The sequence below is a fragment of the Mesoplodon densirostris genome, chromosome 2 (genome assembly GCF_025265405.1).
Source record: "Mesoplodon densirostris isolate mMesDen1 chromosome 2, mMesDen1 primary haplotype, whole genome shotgun sequence".
Lineage (NCBI taxonomy): Eukaryota > Metazoa > Chordata > Mammalia > Artiodactyla > Ziphiidae > Mesoplodon > Mesoplodon densirostris.
Genome location: NC_082662.1, coordinates 163,064,808 through 163,083,890, shown reverse-complemented (window position 1 = coordinate 163,083,890; position 19,083 = coordinate 163,064,808). Strand labels below are relative to the sequence as shown.

The 19,083-nt window shown below is 38.5% G+C and overlaps 1 protein-coding gene across 2 annotated transcripts in view; it reads right to left on the bottom strand.

Moving 5' to 3' along the window:
• Positions 1 to 19,083, bottom strand: part of VAMP4 (vesicle associated membrane protein 4) — a 31,440-nt gene that overhangs the window by 9,792 nt on the left and 2,565 nt on the right. For both annotated transcript variants that reach the window (XM_060088582.1, XM_060088581.1), the window contains 3 exons: positions 18,572 to 18,691; positions 12,189 to 12,235; positions 8,199 to 8,249 (listed from right to left, as the gene is read on the bottom strand). In XM_060088582.1, the coding sequence (XP_059944565.1) occupies positions 8,199 to 8,249; positions 12,189 to 12,235; positions 18,572 to 18,637 (164 nt within the window). In that variant the 5' untranslated portion in view covers positions 18,638 to 18,691. The remainder of the gene's footprint in view (positions 1 to 8,198; positions 8,250 to 12,188; positions 12,236 to 18,571; positions 18,692 to 19,083) is intronic.

The following is a 19,083-nucleotide window of genomic DNA, read 5'->3' as shown; positions in this document are numbered from 1 at the left end:
TATTCAACTCTAAAATGTTTAAGGCTTGTAGCAACAGTCCTTCCATTTGTGGGCTTGATTACTCAATTAAAAGAACATGATACAAATAAAGTAATATTTAACTTATAGTTTATTCTTAACCCTGTTTCTTCAAATTAAATATACTGTCAGAATGCTCAGTAACTACAGAATTTAGTCAAATAGCTTGACTCTAAATAATCCGTTTCATTTTCTTTTCAATAGGCCATTGAGGCATCACATAGACACAGCTATAAGCTACTTTTGCTATACATACAGTTCACACACTAAGGCTAACAAAAGAGTTTGCCCAGGTATGTTAGAAGCCTATGAAAAATATTGTTTCCAAAATGGAAAGGTACAGTATGCTCTAGGACACTAAGGCTCAGTGGGTATAACTCTTCACAGCTCATCAATTTCCTCTTAAACAGGGTTTAAGACAATGAGCAACACTTGGGAGGGTTTTGAAGCACCCACGAAGGAGCAAAGAGTAAACATTTTTGGTTGTTCTTCAAAATGAAAATATGATTTTCTTTATATCAGGTGATGAGAGCCTGTTCCAACCAAACTTCAGACTGTTCAATGAAGATTTTTTTTTTTAATTAATTAATTAATTTATTTATTTGTGGCTGCATTGGGTCTTTGTTGCTGCGCGCGGGCTTTCTCTAGCTGCGGCGAGCGGGGGCTACTCTTCGTTGTGGTGCGCGGGCTTCTCATTGCGGTGGCTTCTCTTGTTGCAGAGCATGGGCTCTAGGTGCATGGGCTCAGTAGTCGTGGCACACGGGCTCAGTAGTTGCGGCGCACGGGCTTAGCTGCTCCAAGGCATGTGGGACCTTCCCGGACCAGGGCTCAAACCCGTGTCCCCTGCATTGGCAGGCGGATTCTTAACCACTGCGCCACCAGGGAAGTCCCATGTTCAATGAAGATTTAAACTAAATTCAAAAATTTAATAATTGGACCTCAGCTGCCTACTCTCACTCAGAAGTTACCCCCCAGAGTACATAAACATAGAAATGATTAAGTGTCTAGTTTTCCTCTTTTGCTTCAATCATTTGACAAATGTCTAGTTTTCCCGTTGCTTCAATCATTTGACAAAATGTTACCTTAGTTTATGGAATAAGTCATGCCAGAGAAATATTTAAAATGAAAAATAAAATGAACTCACAGTTCTTATAACTCAAAAGCTGTTTAAAATATAAAAACTTTAAAGTGGATTACTAGCAACTATAAGTAGATATATGTTTTAAATAAATAAGGATATGCAATTGTTCTTTCTAGTTGGGGAAGTGTATCAATTTATCAAATATCACCTAGGAAGCTTTTAAGAAAATTTCACAATACACATCTCCTCACTGCCCCCCTACTCTATAGTGAGTGGGGAGTAAGGCAGGACATGTGTACTTTTGAAAAAGAGTTCTATCCCTTCCCTGTCACGAAGCTATATCTTCAAAAAGTTTGCTTTAAAAACAAAATGAAGGCCCATTTAGACACATACGGTTTCGGAAGAAGCATCCTCAGATTCAAGTAGAATTACTATGTTTGATGATAGTCACCCCTCCTCCCATGTTAAAAGCACCCACTGATTATCCACTCATAGACTTCAGGGTTCATCATAGCTTCCTAGAGTTCTGTGCCTCTCACACAGTATTCTACTAAACGGTATAAAACTGAAGCACAACTAAAGTGGGACATGGAGAATTCCCTTCTGCCCACACAGATCTGAAAGAGCCCCCACGTGTCTAAGAGGTCTTGTTGCAACTCCTAAGCAGACAGCTCAAGATGTAAAATCTTATACAAGAACAATGGCACAAATACTTAAGCAATTTATTCAATAAATAATTAAGAAGAGCTTACTATGTACTGTTCTAGGCACTAGGAAAACAATACTGAATGAAGCAGACAATAATTCCGGCTCTCATGGAACGTATGCTTAAATGTGCAATGAGTGCACTTCATTAACCTTCAGAGTTGTTTAACAGTCTCTGTCTAACCCATTACTCTATATTGTTTACAGCATTTAACACTAAGCGAAAGTATTTATTTATTTTCATGCTTATTTCCTGTCGCTCCCCACTAGAAGGTAAGTTCAACACATGCAGAGACCTTGCCTACTTTGTTCACTTTTGTAGCCCCAGTACCTGTAACATTGCTTGGGAAAGAGTATGCACTTAATACTTAACAGCTGAATAAGTGAACAGTTTGGGTATAAGTCCTGCAAAGCACATCCAGCTACTTGAGAAAGAGTTATAAGGCAGATATAAGAATGTAGAGGTCTCCATTTAACTATAATGGAAGCAGAGCTATTGTTTATCAAGGGCCAATCTTGAAATTCCTAGGTAGTTATTTTCCATCATATGCAAGAGATAATAGCCTGAAGCAAGGTGCAGCACGGTGGAAATGGACAGAATGTACGGCAGCACCTACACATAATCAGATTATAGCTATTGTGGATATTAATATACCTGTACTACATGTGATTTTAAAACAAAACCAAAATAACTGAAGGAATCGTTATGGTCCCAGAATCCCTATAAGCAAAAGACTCCATGGATAATACAGGCAGATTAATTGGAATAGAATTCATAAAATTACAGATTAAGTCTTACTAGATTATGATAAACCTAGGGGTATTACCTCAACAACATGACACACGTGTAATCTCTATGGCTAATGGAAACCACCCAACATTTTAATTTTTCCTGCCAAGTGATTAATAAATTATTGTTACTTTCTCCTTCACATATTACTAGCCACTGGTATAACCCTCTTAATCCAGCTACTGTATAACCCTCATTCAATCTTAAGATAACGGAAAATCTCATGACTATGCTTCTATATTTCAAGATATTTTCATGCCCAGAACACAACTTTTATAGAAAAAAAGAGAAGAAAATCATCTATTTATTTACTTTAATATAAAGGATAATTTTTAAAAAAAACAAGTGGAAAGGGACCTCCTGGTGGTCCAGTGGTTAAGACTCCGCGCTCCAATGCGGGGGCCCAGGTTCAATCCCTGGTCAGGGAACTAGATCCCGCATGCCACAACTAAGAGCCCGCATGCCACAACTAAGAGCCTGCATGCCACAACCAAAGATCCAGCAAGTTGCAACTAAAGATCCTGCATGCAACAATGAAGATCCCACGTGACACAACTGAGACCCGGCACAGCCAAATAAATAAATAAATAATTTTTTAAAAAGTGAAAACATATTTCCCCATGATTTTTTACATTTTCATAGCAGTTACAATACTTTGATTTCTATTTGTATTTTATGTTGGTCTTATCCTCACTATTATACTGTAAATGCCTTAAAAACAGAGATTGTCCCACTCATCTGTTTCCCAGGTCATGTGAAATGTGCCTGGTAGAAAACAGGCATTCAACAAATATTTTCTGATCTGAATTAAGTATTTCATTTATTCAAAAATATATATTAAGGAGTTATTATTATGCTATGCATTGAGGATAGTGATGTGAATGTTTTGATCCTCAGCAAGATTACAGTCTAGTGGGGAACACTGGTAGCTAGGATTATATTACCATATGTCAAGTGCCATAATGGAAGGAAGCACATGGTATCAGTCATGCAGCCTAGATGAATCCAGCCTGGACCAGAGATGGCATCAAGATCCTGGTGCTGAGTTTTGAGAGGTTAAGAGTGAATTGGGCAGAGTAAAAAAGGTGATGGATGGTGGGAAAGTTCTAGGCTAAAGGAATAAGAGGAGGGGATATTTCAGGAACCAACGATTACCTGGATATGGGTGATGGAGTTGGGGCAAGAAAAGGGTAGAGAACTTCTAGATTTATAATTTGAGCAACTGAGTAGATGTAGATGATGGTCATTAACTGAAATAGAAAATTAAGGACTCAAAGAAAAAGCAAGTTTTTGAAGGAGGGGGTGGAGATTTATATCATTTCCTGTTAGAGTCATATAGTAGAAGAAAGGATACAAGAGAGAACATACCCAGGAAAATATCAAGACATGTAGAGAAAAGACATTTTAACATTGGTTTAGTAATTTATTTATTTTTGCTGTGTTGGGTCTTCATTTCTGTGCGAGCGCTTTCTCTAGTTGTGGCAAGCGGGGGCCACTCTTCATCGCGGTGTGCGGGCCTCTCACTATCGCGGCCTCTTTTGTTGCAGAGCACAGGCTCCAGAGGCGCAGGCTCAGTAGTTGTGGCTCACGGGCCTAGGTGCTCCGCGGCATGTGGGATCCTCCCAGACCAGGGCTTGAACCCGTGTTCCCTGCATTGGCAGGCAGATTCTCAACCACTGCGCCACCAGGGAAGCCCTTAACATTGTTTTAAATCCTCCTTAGAGTCTGACAGCACTTGTGTTCCTGAGATGTCTCTATTCTAATTATCACCACTACAGGGAAGCTGCATGGTGTAGTGTAGAGAGGCCAGGCTCTGGACACAGAGAGATCTGGGTTTGCAATTCAGCATTATCACTTACTATGTATGTGGCTTTGCAAGTCATTTTGCAAGCCTCTTTGAGCCTCATATTTTCTCACCTTTGAAATGAATATGATAATCTTTCCCTTATGAGATTAGATGTGACAAGTGTGTTTTAAACACTTAGCACGGTTCCTAACACTTAGCATGTGTTTAATGTCAGTGTTCTTCCATTAAGGAAAAAAAAAGCTCATGCTCTGCAACACACACTCATCTGTTATTTTATAAAGAAAATATTTATTTTCACAGTTAACACCCCCATCTTGTGGCCTCTTAAGGTACTGTTGACAAAAAATTTTTAAATATATGCTGTATTTTTGCAAGTATATATATATGTGTATATATATATACACACATATGCATATATACTATATGTAGTATATATGCTATATTTTTGCCATTATATATATATATACATATATAGTATATATGTACATATATATGTATATATATGTATCTGTTCATCATAGAACATTCCTTGGGGGAATTAAGTTAAACTTGTTGGACCAAGGCTATAGATAGGAGATTTCCTACCTGTGGCAGAGAATGTCTACAATTCACTGGAGTGGCATTTATAATGCTACTATTTATTTTAAAAGCAAAGGAAACATTCCAAAGAGAATCATAAATTTTTTATATAGGCACGTGACTATTTAAAATCTTTCCCAGGGCTTCCCTGGTGGCGCAGTGGTTGAGAGTCCGCCTGCCGATGCAGGGGACGCGGGTTCGTGCCCCAGTCTGGGAAGATCCCACATGCCGCGGAGCAGCTGGGCCCGTGAGCCATGGCCCCTGAGCCTGCGCGTCTGGAGCCTGTGCTCCGCAATGGGAGAGGCCACAACAGTGAGAGGCCTGCGTACTGCAAAAATAAAAAATAAAAAAATAAAATCTTTCCCAAAAATCTTCCCTGAAAAGTGACACTGGAATACTAAAGAACCCATTAAAAGGACCTACTGTATCAGCACAGGGAACTATATTCAATATCTTGTAACAACCTATAGTGGAAAAGAATCTGAAAAAGAATATATATATATGTATAACTGAATCACTCTGCTGTACACCTGAAATTAAACACTGTAAATCAACTTATACTTCAATTTCAAAAAAAGTGACACTGGGCATTTTTGTGGGATTAATCTGTTATCAACATGTCAATCAAATGCAGACAAAGCAACAATGTGGCTGACCCACACATCAAAAAAACACCCTGTATGGAAACGTTACACATTAAGTGGTGACAACACACCTTAAAGAAACTCACGAGTGCTCCCAATTTTAGTTACTAAACAAATGCCAGGAATCTGTCCTTGGGCAAGTAGCGTGGCAGGTTGTGCTCCACCATTTGGGGCCACTTTGGGCACATGCCTGAGTCGTGCCCTGGTTAGGTAAACACTCATGGGGGTGTGCCAAGGGTTAATTTGTGTTTTTTGATGACTGACCACCTTCTGAGTACGTATGATAAGCCTTCAGCTCTAGAGGAAGAGCCATTACACTTCCTCAACAGTGCCTTACTGTTCTAAAATTCTGTGATCACCAACGTTATTATGGTAATTTAATATGCACATATACACATTCACATGCATGTGTGCTTGGCACTTACTAACACAGACATATCCTGCAATGCCCACTCTGTATAACTGGCACTGGTTTTGGGGTCAGCTGGAAAGTCATACTCAGAAGACTCACCGGGCCACACTCAGTACCAGGCTCACTCTGCAGAAGGATGTCAGACAAGAAATGAAGCACATTGGCAGGGAAAAAACAGGTGTGTCATCAGTGGAGTTGTCTTCTCCTGTGGCAGCTGAGGTATATATGTGGGTGGATAGAGAAGTCACTCTGGCTCAGAGAAGGGCACTGGCTCTGCCACGGCATCCTCGCAACCTTGAATGCCTTGTGATCCTTCCAAAGATGAGGATGAGTGGCTTCTGAGGCCATCTCCCACTCACCTCCCCATCTCCCCTAGGAGACTGTCATGAGACAGTTTCTTATCACCTCCCAGGTTCTGATGACATATAAGGCTTTGTGCAGGATATACCCGCAGACTATAAAACCACTTAGCTGCAGGCTAGAATTGGCTCCTTTGTAATAGGGCATCTCACTATTCATACTGCAGCCCCCTGGACCCTTCTATTTTGGTATCATCATTTTTGGTGTTTAGGACAAGAACCCAGGGAGCTAGCACCTTTGGCTACTCTTCCTTTGACAATCTATGTAAGTAATAAACTCTGAATCTAAGTGGCTCATTGTATCTTTACTGGCTGAATCATACACTTGAAGCAGCAGAGACTCTCTCTTCTGCTGGCCTTGAAGAAGCAAGCACTGTAGGTTGTACAGCTGCAAGGAAGTGCATCCTGTCAACAACTACCTGAGCTTAGTCAGGAGCTTCAGATGAGATCAAAGCCCTGGCGACACCTCAATTTCAGCCTTGTGAGACCCTGCAGAGGGCCCACCTAAGTAGTGACTGAACGCCTGAACCATGGAAAATGTGAGATGATGAATGTTTGCTGTTTTAGGCTGCTAGGTTCAGGGTAACTTGTTACACAGCAATAGAAAATGAAAACATCCCATTTAGTAGTCAAATCAATTTGTTGGTGCTGTATTACAGAATCCATGAGCTAGGATCAGGCTCAGTGTGGACCTGTTTCTTCACACCAACCACTACCTGACTAAAGCCCGAGTATCTAATCAATAACTTTTTTCTTTTTTAAACTGTGGTTTATTATTTATTTATTCATTCATTCATTCATTCATTCGTTTATTTTTGCCACATCACGTGGCATGCGGGATCTTAGTTCCCCCAACAGGGATCGAACCCGTGCTTCCTGCAGTGGAAGCGTGGAGTCTTAACCACTGGACCACCAGGAAAGTCCCTCATCAATAACTTGATATCCCATTACAGTACCCTTCCCACTATGTGCTATCTATATCCAGACTTAGGGTAGCAACTACCCCTCCTTAGATCCTGAACCTGGGCCATTCAGTTGTTTATCTTTTATAGCTCGGTAAGTTTCCAGGCCTACTTCACTGCTCCATTCATTCCTTCTCCCTTCTTGCCAGGACTCATATGATTCTAATATTAGATACATTCACTACAGCATTATCCACCATCTACCATCAACCATATATACAGAAAAGCTCTAAACTGAAAATTAATGAGTCCATAAAACTTAGATCAATAAATGGATTAGGATAAGTAATAGATATGAACAAATTCTAGAAGTATATAAACAAGATACTGTACTTCAGAAAACTAAATCTATTATATTACTTTTATTATCATGCTGAAAATGGGAATCAAGCTATAGATTTAAAACCAAAATAGACCTTGAGATTATGCTAAATAAATGAATTTGATATATAATAATTAAATTAAGAAAACCAACAACCAGGAATTGCATCTCCTTAGCTATAATTAAGAGGTAACCTTGTGAAAATGAAAAGAATGACTGGGTTTTTACAACCTAGTAGTAATATTAGTCTACATCAAGGCTCAGCAAATTTTTCTGTAAAGGGCCAGCCAGATAATAGAGAGTTTCGATTTTGTGGGCCATAAGGTCTCTGTCACAACTACTCAAATCTGTCACTGTAGTTTGAAAGCAGCCAATAGATACTAGGAATGGCTGTGTTTCAATAAAACTTCACAAAATCAGGTGGCAGCCAGATTTGGCTCATATGCTGTAGTTTGCCAATCCCTGGTCCTTGTAGAAATATGATAATCATTTAAACAAATGAGTGTCTCACAAACTTACTGCTTAATTTTTTCATTTCTAGGTCCAAATCTTGGTCCAGATGGTCCCCTTCTGAAAACAAAACACCAAGTACATATTAATGAGAGCATTAAAACAAACCCCAAAACAGAAAACACACACACTTGCTGAATTCTAAACATGGATCATTTATCATAAGGAACCACATATTACTGGTACTGATGGAACCTAATGATATTTAATCATCTCTGTACTTCACTGGTACTTAGTGCAGGACATCACAGCTTAATTCTTCTGAATGTTATCACTTTTAATATAATTCTTAGTTATACACAGGTAGTTTTAATCATTAAACTCTGAAATACCATAACAACTAAAGTGCCAGTGACTATGAATAACTTTATGATCAATTATAGAACACTAGAAGTCCAACTACCTTGAATTTAGGCTCTAATGAAATGCTGATTTGGGGGGATGGATGTAGAGAAAAATCCAAAACACTAAAATTTTTCAAGTATGTTTTTTGATTACTCATCTTAAAACTTAGCAACATAACTAAAGGGAAATTTAAGAGTCTACGAAAATATTAACATTTCTCAAATTATTATCTCTCCATTATAGTCGAGTGTTATATCATTTAAACCAATCCATTTTAATACTCTGAAAATTAAAATTTTTGGAAGTTTTAAGTAATTTTCCATCTTCTGATGATAGAAAATAAGGTATAAACCATAAAACTCAAAAAAGAATAGGTTCTGTACCAATTAAGCATTAATTTCCCATTTCCCCCTCCTCCCAGCCCCTGGCAACCACCATTCTACTTTGTGTCTCTATGAGTTTGATTACTCTAGGTGCCTCAGATAAGAAGAATCATGTAAAATGTATCCTTTTGTGACCAGCTTCTTTCACTTAGCATAATTAATATCTTCAAGGTTCATCCATGTTGTAGCGTGTGTCAGAATTTCCTTCCTTTTTAATACTGAGTACTATGCCATTGTATGTACATACCATATTTTGTTTATCCATCTTTCCACTGATGGACACTTGGGTTACTTCCACCTTTTGGCAATTATGAATAATCCTGCTATGAACAGGATTATTTTTCATAATAATCAACAGGTGTTGATTAATTTTTTTTTTTTTTTTTTTTGCGGTACGCAGGCCTCTCACTGTTGTGGCCTCTCCCGTTGTGGAGCACAGGCTCCGGACGCGCAGGCTCAGCAGCCATGGCTCACGGGCCCAGCCGCTCCGCAGCATGTGGGATCTTCCCGGACCGGGGCACGAACCCGTGTCCCCTGCATCGGCAGGCGGACTCTCAACCACTGCGCCACCAGGGAAGCCCGTGTTGATTAATTTTTTTATAATTATTTCAGAAATTTTATTAGCTTTGTCTCCCTTTCAATACATAGACAGAACCACAGGGTGTGGTAGTGTGCTGGTTTTGTCGTCAGGCCCTTTGGAAGATGTACAGCATTATTTGGGAGTGAACCTCCAGTGTACAGTTAGCCTGAAAAGTTTGTTTCTCACTTACATTCGGGTGATCACTCGTTTAGCCAAAGCATCTGACCTTTTCAATACTGAGTCCTTTGTTGACAGGTAGCTGTTGCTCTAGTCTAAGGCTTCTCACTGTAATTGGCACTATGAGCAATTAGCTTTTTGACTCTGGAAACCTTGTTACCTGTAGGAAATTATCTTCCCAGTTCATCTGACTTTGCTGCCAAAAATGATATTATTTCCTGTTATTGGATCTGATTTCCATCCTGCAGGCTCTTTTTGCCAACTGCTTCATGGCTGTCAATTACTTTTTATAAAATGTTTTATACAATGTTTTTTATTTGGAAAAAAAAAAGCCTCTATAAAAAACTCCACAACATTATAGCAAAGTGGGAGGTAAATGTTTCCTCCCAGGCATACCCTTCTGGAGGTATAAGCCTCCAGAGAAAACTCCTGCAACAATATGTCATCGTTCCTGACTTTGCAAATAAAACCGAGGCCCTTTCTAATCAAAACTGCAAAGGACTGACCAGGTTAATTAATTCTGACAGAGCATCAAGGCAATCCAACAGGGAAAAGATAATCTTTCCATCAAATGGTGGTGGAACAGTTGGATAGCCATATGCTCCCCAGCCCCCCAAAATGATCCTTCACCCTTAACTCAACCATATATAAAAAAAATTAACTTATAATAGATTATAGACCTAAATGTAAAAGTCAAAACAATAAAACTTTTGGAAGAAAACAAAGAAGAAAATCTTAGAACCTTTAGGTTTGGCAAAGATTTCTTAAATAAACAATAACAGGGCTTCCCTGGTGGCACAGTGGTTAAGAATCCCTCTGCCAATGCAGGGGACATGGGTTCAAGCCCTGGTCCAGGAAGATCCCACATGCCACAGAGCAACTAAGCCTGTGCGCCACAACTACTGAGCCTGCGCTCTAGAGCCCACGAGCCACAACTACTGAGCCCATGTGCCACAACTACTGAAGCCCATGCGCCTAGAGCCTGTGCTCCGCAACAAGAGAAGCCATCGCAATGAGAAGCCGACGCACCGCAACAAAGAGTAGCCCCCGCTTGCTGCAGCTAGAGAAAGCCCACACATGGCAACAAAGACCCAATGCAGCCAAAAATAAATAAATAAAAATAATAAAATAATAAATTAACAATAACAATGAAAGGAAAAATTTAATAAACTAATTTCATAAAAATCAAAACTCTGCTCTTCAAAAGATACAGTTATGAAAATGAAAAGATTAAATTACAGACTGGGAGTAAATATCTGTAAAACATACATCTGACAAAGAACTTGTATCTTGAATATATAAAAAACTCACAACTTAATAAGAAGACAAACTTAGAAATGGGCAAAAGATTTTTAACATGTACATCATCAAAGAAGATATAAGGGGCTTCCCTGGTGGCATAGTGGTTAAGAATCCGCTTGCCAATGCAGGGGACACGGGTTCGAGCCCTGGCCCGGGAAGATCCCACATGCCACGGAGCAACTAGGCCCTTGAGCCACAACTACTAAGCCTGTGCTCTAGAGCCCACGAGCCATAACTACTGAGCCTGCATGCCGCAACTACTGGATCCTGCGCGCCTAGTCCCCATGCTCCACAAGAGAAGCCACTGAAACAACAAAGAATAGCCTCCGCTCGCCGCAACTAGAGAATGCCCACGCACAGCAATGAAGACCCAACACAGCCAAAAATAAATAAATTAAATAAATAAATAAATAAATAAATAAAAAGAGATATAAGGATGGCAAATACACACAAAAGAAGATGTTCAGCATAATTTGTAATTATGGAAATGCAAATTAAAACCGTAATGGGATACCACTATACACCCACGAGAGTGGCTAAAATTAAAAGACTGACCATAGGCAGGGCTGATGAGGATCTGGAGCAACCAGAACCCCCATACAGTACTGGTAGGAATATAAAGTGGTACACAACTTTGGGAAACAGCTGTAAACATACACCAGCCATTCCATTCCTATTTACCCAAGAGAAATGAAAGCATAAGTCCACACAAAATCTGTACATGAGTGTTTATAGCAGCTTTATTTGTAATAGCTAAGAACTAGAAACACGCCAAATATCCATCAATAAGTGAATGGGGTGAATGAATTGCAGTATGTTCATACAATGGACCACTACTCAGAAATAAAAAGAAACAAACTATTGATACATGCGACAACATGGGTGAATCTCAAAATAATTATGCAAAGTGAATGAAGCCAGTAAAAAAATAGAGGCACACTGTATGACTCCACTTCCAAAAAAAAATCTAGACAATACAAACTACAGTGATAGAAAGCACATCAGTGGCTGCCTGGGACTGGGAGAGCGACAGATTACCAAGAGGTTTGAGGAAGCTTTTGAGGTGATGGCTATGTTCATTATTTGAATTTCATGATGATTTCACAGGTGTGCAGTGAATATGTCAAAACTCTTATTGTACACTTTATATGTATTTTATTGTATGTCAGTTACACCTCAATAAAGCTGTAAAAAGAAAAACAAAAAACTTACAGAAAGAAGTCCTCTTCTTCATCTGAATCATCTTCCAAAAGATTTCTCTGTCAAAAAAAAGAAAAAGACTTGAGTTTTTAGATTCCAAGGGGCTTACGAACTGTCAGGGGCAGGGTAATGAAACAAGTTCTATCCTGGTGAAATTTCTTAACTCCAAGCTTCCAGACACAGGCAAGAGTAATTACAGGTGCTTCACTGGAAGCTAAAGATATGGAACCACACTGCAGACTTGCTAAGGAAATGCTTATAAGCCCGGAATCCTTTGACTGACCACAAGGTAGAGAGGTCACTGAAGCTGGCATGGGAGTGAGGGATGCAGGCCATCAGGGAGGGCCAAGTCCTTCCTCCTCCCCCTTCCTTCCAGTCTCTCTCTATCAGCAGAACCTAAGAAGAAGCTGGGGGCAAAGGAGAAATGTAGCTGCAGAGTCCAACTCTAGCATCAGAGAGAAGAGTATAGAAGGTAGGTTTGGAGCTGAGAGACAAGGGTTTATTAACTGGCACAGTCCACCTAAAAGCCACTCAGCCTATGAATAGTCCTCTGCACATATTTGAACTTCCAAACAAAAACAACTTTATACTTTTACCTTATAAGATACAACTGTTTCTCTTAAAATGAGGAATGTCTCACCTGCTCCCCAAAAGGGGAAGATATAAAGTTCCAAAAGGAGGCTGAAGAAGAGCAAAAACCAGACCTTTTCAGCATGCAAGAACTCAAACAGTGTACAACTTGTAGGCCGAGTAACGGCTCCCCATAGATGTCGACGTCCTAATCCCCGAAACCTGTGAATGTTTCCTTGAATGGTAAAAGGAACTTTGCAGAAGTTATTAAATCAAGGATCTTGAGGTGGGAAGATCAATATAGTGGGCCCAAAGTCATCACAAGAGTACTTAAAAAAGAGAGAGGCAGAAGAGTGTGTGTGTGTGTGTGTGTGTGTGTGTGTGTGTGTGTGTGAGAGAGAGAGAGAGAGAGAGAGAGAGACAGACAGACAGACAGACAGACAGAGGTTGGAAGATGTCACCCTGCTGGATTTAAAGATATAGGAAGGGGCATAAGCAAGGAGGTCAGGCAACCTCTAAAAGTTGGGAAAGGCAAGGAAAGAGCTTCCTCCCTATAGTCTCCAGAAGGAACATGGCCCTGCCAGTGCCTTGATTTTAGCCCAGCAAGATCCATTTTGGACTTCTGGTCACCAGAACTATAATAAATTTGTGTTGTTTTAAGTTTGTGGTAATTTGTTAAAGCAGCAACAGGAAGCAAATACAACACCCATGTACTTTTTCTGAAGAAACTACTCAAGGAATTACACCAGCTAAAAAGAAAATTAAATCAGAACAAAGGTCTTAAGATGGAGATTGATATACCCAGTACATCTAATAAAATGTGTGGTCAAATCTAAATGGAAGGGGCTTCCCTGGTGGCGCAGTGGTTGAGAGTCCGCCTGCCAATGCAGGCGACACGGGCTCGTGCCCCAGTCCGGGAAGACCCCACGTGCCGCGGAGCGGCTAGGCCCGTGAGCCATGGCTGCTGAGCCTGTGCTCCGTAACGGGAGAGGCCACAACAGTGAGAGGCCTGAGTACCGCAAAAAAAAAAAAAAAAAAAAAAAAAAAAAAAAATCTAAATAGAAGATGATTGTGAACTATAACTTACAGCTATTGAAAGAGAAAAATGCATAATATAAAGAAAAATTCTAAAAGAATCTAAAACTTTTCTCACAAAACCCAAAAGCAGGAAGTGGAGAGTAAAATGAGAAAGTTAAAAGCAAAGTAACATGCTCATCTTGGTGGGGAGAGGAGTGGAGAAGTGGGAAGAGGCCTAGAATGAAAAAGTAGTGTGGAGGGGCATAGTTTTTGGCATGTTGAGAGAGAACACAAATTTAAACATTATTGTGAACATATAAAGTTAATTAAAAAGAGGGAAAGAGAAAGAAAGGGAGGACATTTTTAACTGCCTAGTGGTCCTGGAGGCAGGGAAAAAGTGAGGAAAAATAATCAATCTAGCTAAAGAAGTTAGGGAAAATAGGGAAAACATAAGAAATACAATGAATATCATTATCTCTACATATTATAATAAATAATACACAAAGAGTAAGAAAATGAAAAGAGGGTGTGTTCAATATTCATTTAACAACTATGTTTGAGCATCTTCTATGTACTAGGCACTGTTCTAAGTCCCAAGCATCAGCTTTGGACAAGACAGACAAGGTCTGAGCTCTTACAGAAAAACACCTGACGGTGATGAATGTTAGGCAGAGAATTAAAACAGTGATGGGATAAAAAGTGACAGGGTGACTAAATAAGATTAGGCTGTCAAGGAAAATCATTCTTAAAAGGTGAAATTTAGGCTGAGATCCAAACAATAACAAAGAGCCAACCAAAGATCAGGGTGAAGAACACTCACTGGCAGCAGAGGGACTAGCGAGAGCAGGAAAGTCCAAATATATCAGTTACCTTAATAAATGTGAACGGTGTGAATGCTCCTACTCAAAGTAAAAACTATACATGATGAGAGTTCAAAAAAACTGCAGCCAATATCTGTTTATAAGAAATTTACCTAAAATAAATGTCAAATAAAGGATGAAAGAAAAAAGAGAGATGAAAGAGATATCAAATTCTAACACAAAGAATGTTAGAGTTAGCAAAAGTAATATAAAGAGATTATTTTAGGACAAGCATTAAACAATCAAATAAGATTTTACAACGACAAAATGCACAATCCACCAAGATTTAACAGCAATGAATGTTTATATGTAACAATATAGTTTCAAAATACATAAAGCAAAAGCTGCTCAAATTATAAGAAGAAATGGATACATTCAAAAATCATAGGAAAGCTTTAACATATCCTTCAAAGATGGAGAAACCAGGAAGACAAAAAAATAAATAATCTAGAACTGTGTACTCAGCAAATGTTATTTTCAAATATCCAAGAAATGAATAAGCAATAAAAGAATTTTAATAAATAGCCCAAACTAGAAATTACACAGGTCACATTCTCTGGGCATAATGAAATGGAAATTAAAACAAATAAAAGGAAATTTTAAAACACTCTTCTGTTAAAAGGTTAAAAGGTAAATGTAAACTTAACAAACTATTTAGAAATGAATGACACTAGGAACATTACTAAACAAAATCTGTAGAGTATGGTCACAGCAGTACCTAAAAGAAAATGTGACCTTAAATCCATTTATTTATGAAATTACAAAGACTGAAAATATATAAAATAAGTATTTAACTATTAAGATGAGTAAATTATTCCTAAGTCACAAACAACCCCAGAATCTCTAAAAAAAAAAAATTCATGAATTTGATTACATAAAAATTTAAAACATAAAGAACATACAATATCATACACAAGGTTAAATGGCAAGTAACAGGCTGGGAAAGAAATCTGCAACATACTTTCAGACTATAGGGTCTGGCATCTCTCTTATATAAAGATCGCTGACAAACTAGTAAGAAAAAGACACATTATAGAAAAATCATCAAAGAAGAGAAACAGACAATTCCTAACAAAAAAAGAAATGGCCAATGACCACATGAAAACATGTTCAAAGTCAGTAATATTCAGGAAGATACATTACTTCCTTCAACAAATATTTCTAGCTAATAAGTAACAATCATTACATTTACAATACAGTTTATTTGCCTTAGAGGATGATGATACTAAAGTGTGTTTATTATAGTTGCCCAATGAGAAACACAATGAAAACGAATGTCTTTACACTTATTCACTGAAGAAAAACACAAGAGCTAGGGATACATTATCAAAAAAGGGTAATGAGATACAATGAGATGTCATTTCACACCCACTAGGCAGATAATAAGAAGTGTTGGTGAGGAGAAATTGGTGGTGAGGAGAAATGTGGAGAAATTACAACTCTCATACACAGCTGGACGGGAATGTAAAAATTGTGCAGCCACTCTGGAAAACAGTTTGGCAATTCTTCAAAAGGTTGAACATAGAGTTACTATAATACCCAGTAATTCTACTCCTAGGTATTTACCCAAGAGAAATGAAAACATATGTAATTAAATGAAATGAAAATAAAAACTTGTATGTGAACATTTATAGCAGTGGTATTCATAATAGCCAAAAAGTATAAATAATCCTAAATGTCTATCAACTGATGAATGAATAAAGAAAGTGTAGTATATTCATATAGTGGAATATTATTCAGCAATAAAAAAGAATGAAGTACTGATATATACTACAACACAGATGAACTTTGAAAACATTATGCTAAGAAGCCATTTACAAAATACAACATAGTGTATGCTTCCATTTATATAAAATGTCCAGAATAGACGAATCTATAGATTTGTGGTTGCCTAGGGCTGAAGGGATGAGGAGAAAGGGGGATGATTGCTAAAAAATACAGAGTTTCTTCTTGGAATGATGAAAGTGTCCTAAAATTGATGGTGGTGATGGTTGCATAATTTGGTACTAAATACTAGTTACTAAAATCCACTGAACTGTACACTTTTAATGAGTGAATTGTATGGCATGTTAATTATATCTCAATAAAGCTGTTATCAAAAAAGTGTTATAGGGGGCTTCCCTGGTGGTGCAGTGGTTGAGAGTCCACCTGCTGAGGCAGGGGACACAGGTTCGTGCCCCGGACCAGGAAGATCCCACATGCCGCAGAGCGGCTAGGCCTGTGAGCCATAGCCGGGGAGCCTGCATGTCTGGAGCCTGTGCCCTGCAATGGGAGAGGCCACAACAGTGAGAGGCCCATGTACCACAAAAAAAAAAAAAAAAAAAAAAAAAAAAAAGTGTTATAGAAAAGAGGAACAAAATTTTTTAAAGTTTTATAAAAGTAATTTATAAATTCTTAGAACCAATCAGTTACCAAATTTCATGATCTGATAAACATTCAAAAGGAGGACTCGATTTAAACAGCCAATTTTTTTTTTCAATTCTGCTATCTAATATCCTATTTTTACAATAAATTGCGGTAGTATTCAACCAACAATGTAAAAAGAAAGTGCCATAGTTATGGTCTTAGAAGTAGAACTGATTGAAACTGTATATTTATATTTTTGAGTAAATAAAGCTTATTTTAAAAAGTTTACTAGCGGGGCTTCCCTGGTGGCGCAGTGGTTGAGAGTCCGCCTGCCGATGCAGGGGACATGGGTTCGTGCCCCGGTCCAGGAGGATCCCACATGCTGCGGAGCGGCTGGTCCCGTGGGCCATGGCCGCTAAGCCTGCGCGTCTGGAGCCTGTGCTCCGCAATGGGAGAGGCCACAACAGTGAGAGGCCCGTGTACCACAAAAAAAAAAAAAAAAAACTTTACTAGCAGTTAGTCTATTGGTGGATTGTGTCCCCCTTCAAGCAAAACAAAAACAGACACTGAATAAAGAGTTAGAATAAAGGGGTGACAAATGATTCCTGTACTGTATTTCAAGATACTCCTAAATCATAAGATGTTGGACAGAGGTTCTAAGGTTGTGCAAAAAAGGAGCACGTAAAATGAAGTCAAACAGACTATCTGCTGTTTAAGGGCAGAGACCATGCCCTCTAGTTTTTAGCACAATGCCTAGCACATAGTAGGTAGTCAATAAACATTTGTTGCATGAATCAGAAAATGAAGGACTGGCAAGAAGATAGGAAGTGTGGGAGGGCTTTAGGTTGCTGGATGAAAAAGAATAGCTCTAATTCCTTCCCTCAATAAATACTTATTGATTACTTATTCTAAAAGTAGCCTATCTACAATATTCATATCAATGCTATCTTCCAAAATGCTGCATAATTTCTAGATTTATACAATCCTGCACAGAATGTTCTGAAATAAACTAAAAATTGAACATTATATAAAAGCTGCTCTGGACTCTGTGGCAACTGCAGGACCAGAATCCTTTATCTGCAATTCCAAAATCTAAAAAGTTCTGAAAACCAAGAGATTTTATAAGCTTTGGAGTCAAAACTCATTTGGAGGAAAATCTTACCTGAATTGATGTTAGCTAATTTATATGCTTAATTAGAATAATCAGACATTCCACTGAGAAATATTAGTATGTTTGGAGGTGCTGCTCTAGACCCCCAAAAGGCTCTTGTATAATGTGCACTAACTAGCTTTGTAAAATCTGAAAAATTCTGAGGAACTCCAACCACATTTGGCTCCAGAGTACTAAATAAGATATTGTGTATTTGCACAAAATTCCCTTTGAAAGGCTAGAAAGAAGCTGGGAACATAATTTGGTCAATAATGGAAATAGAATTTGGTTGAGTCCCAATCTAAGTAACATATATTTTTTAATGTTTACTATGAAGAAAACAAATAGGATTCGAATATAGCCATAAATATTAGATTATTCTAAAACAAATTATTTACAAAGAAAAGATATTTTGAATCTTTCTTTTTTAAAGATTAAGATTCTGAACTTACCCTTTCACTTTTCACAGAACCAGTGACATCATCATCATTTAGATGGCGCTTAAACTTGGGAGGCATCTTTTTTAATGAAGAAGTACTCTTCTACTTCTCAGCAGAAAAAGTCTTCACCACCTTAAGGAGAAAATAAATTTCATCAGATTTGAGACTTTGGGGTATAAGCTAAAGCACTGAAAACAGCGTACAAGGCCCTATATGGTGGAGCCCCTCCACTTCTCTGACTTCAGCTGCTCCCTCTCACCTGCTCCACTCCGGTGACCCTGGCCTCCATGCTAGGCCTCAATACACAACAGTTAAAAAGAGAAAATGGAGGTAACTTTTAGAGAACACGTGGGGGAAATGAGCGAAAATATTTTTATAAAATCAAAGAGCAGAGGGGGAAAATTAGGAGGTTGTCCGCTTGCAAGTGAGACATCAAATGCTTAAAGATTTTAACTTGGAGTCAGAAGACGGCAGAACACTTCTAATTCCCTCACTTTTAGGGAGTTACTTAAACAATGATTCTG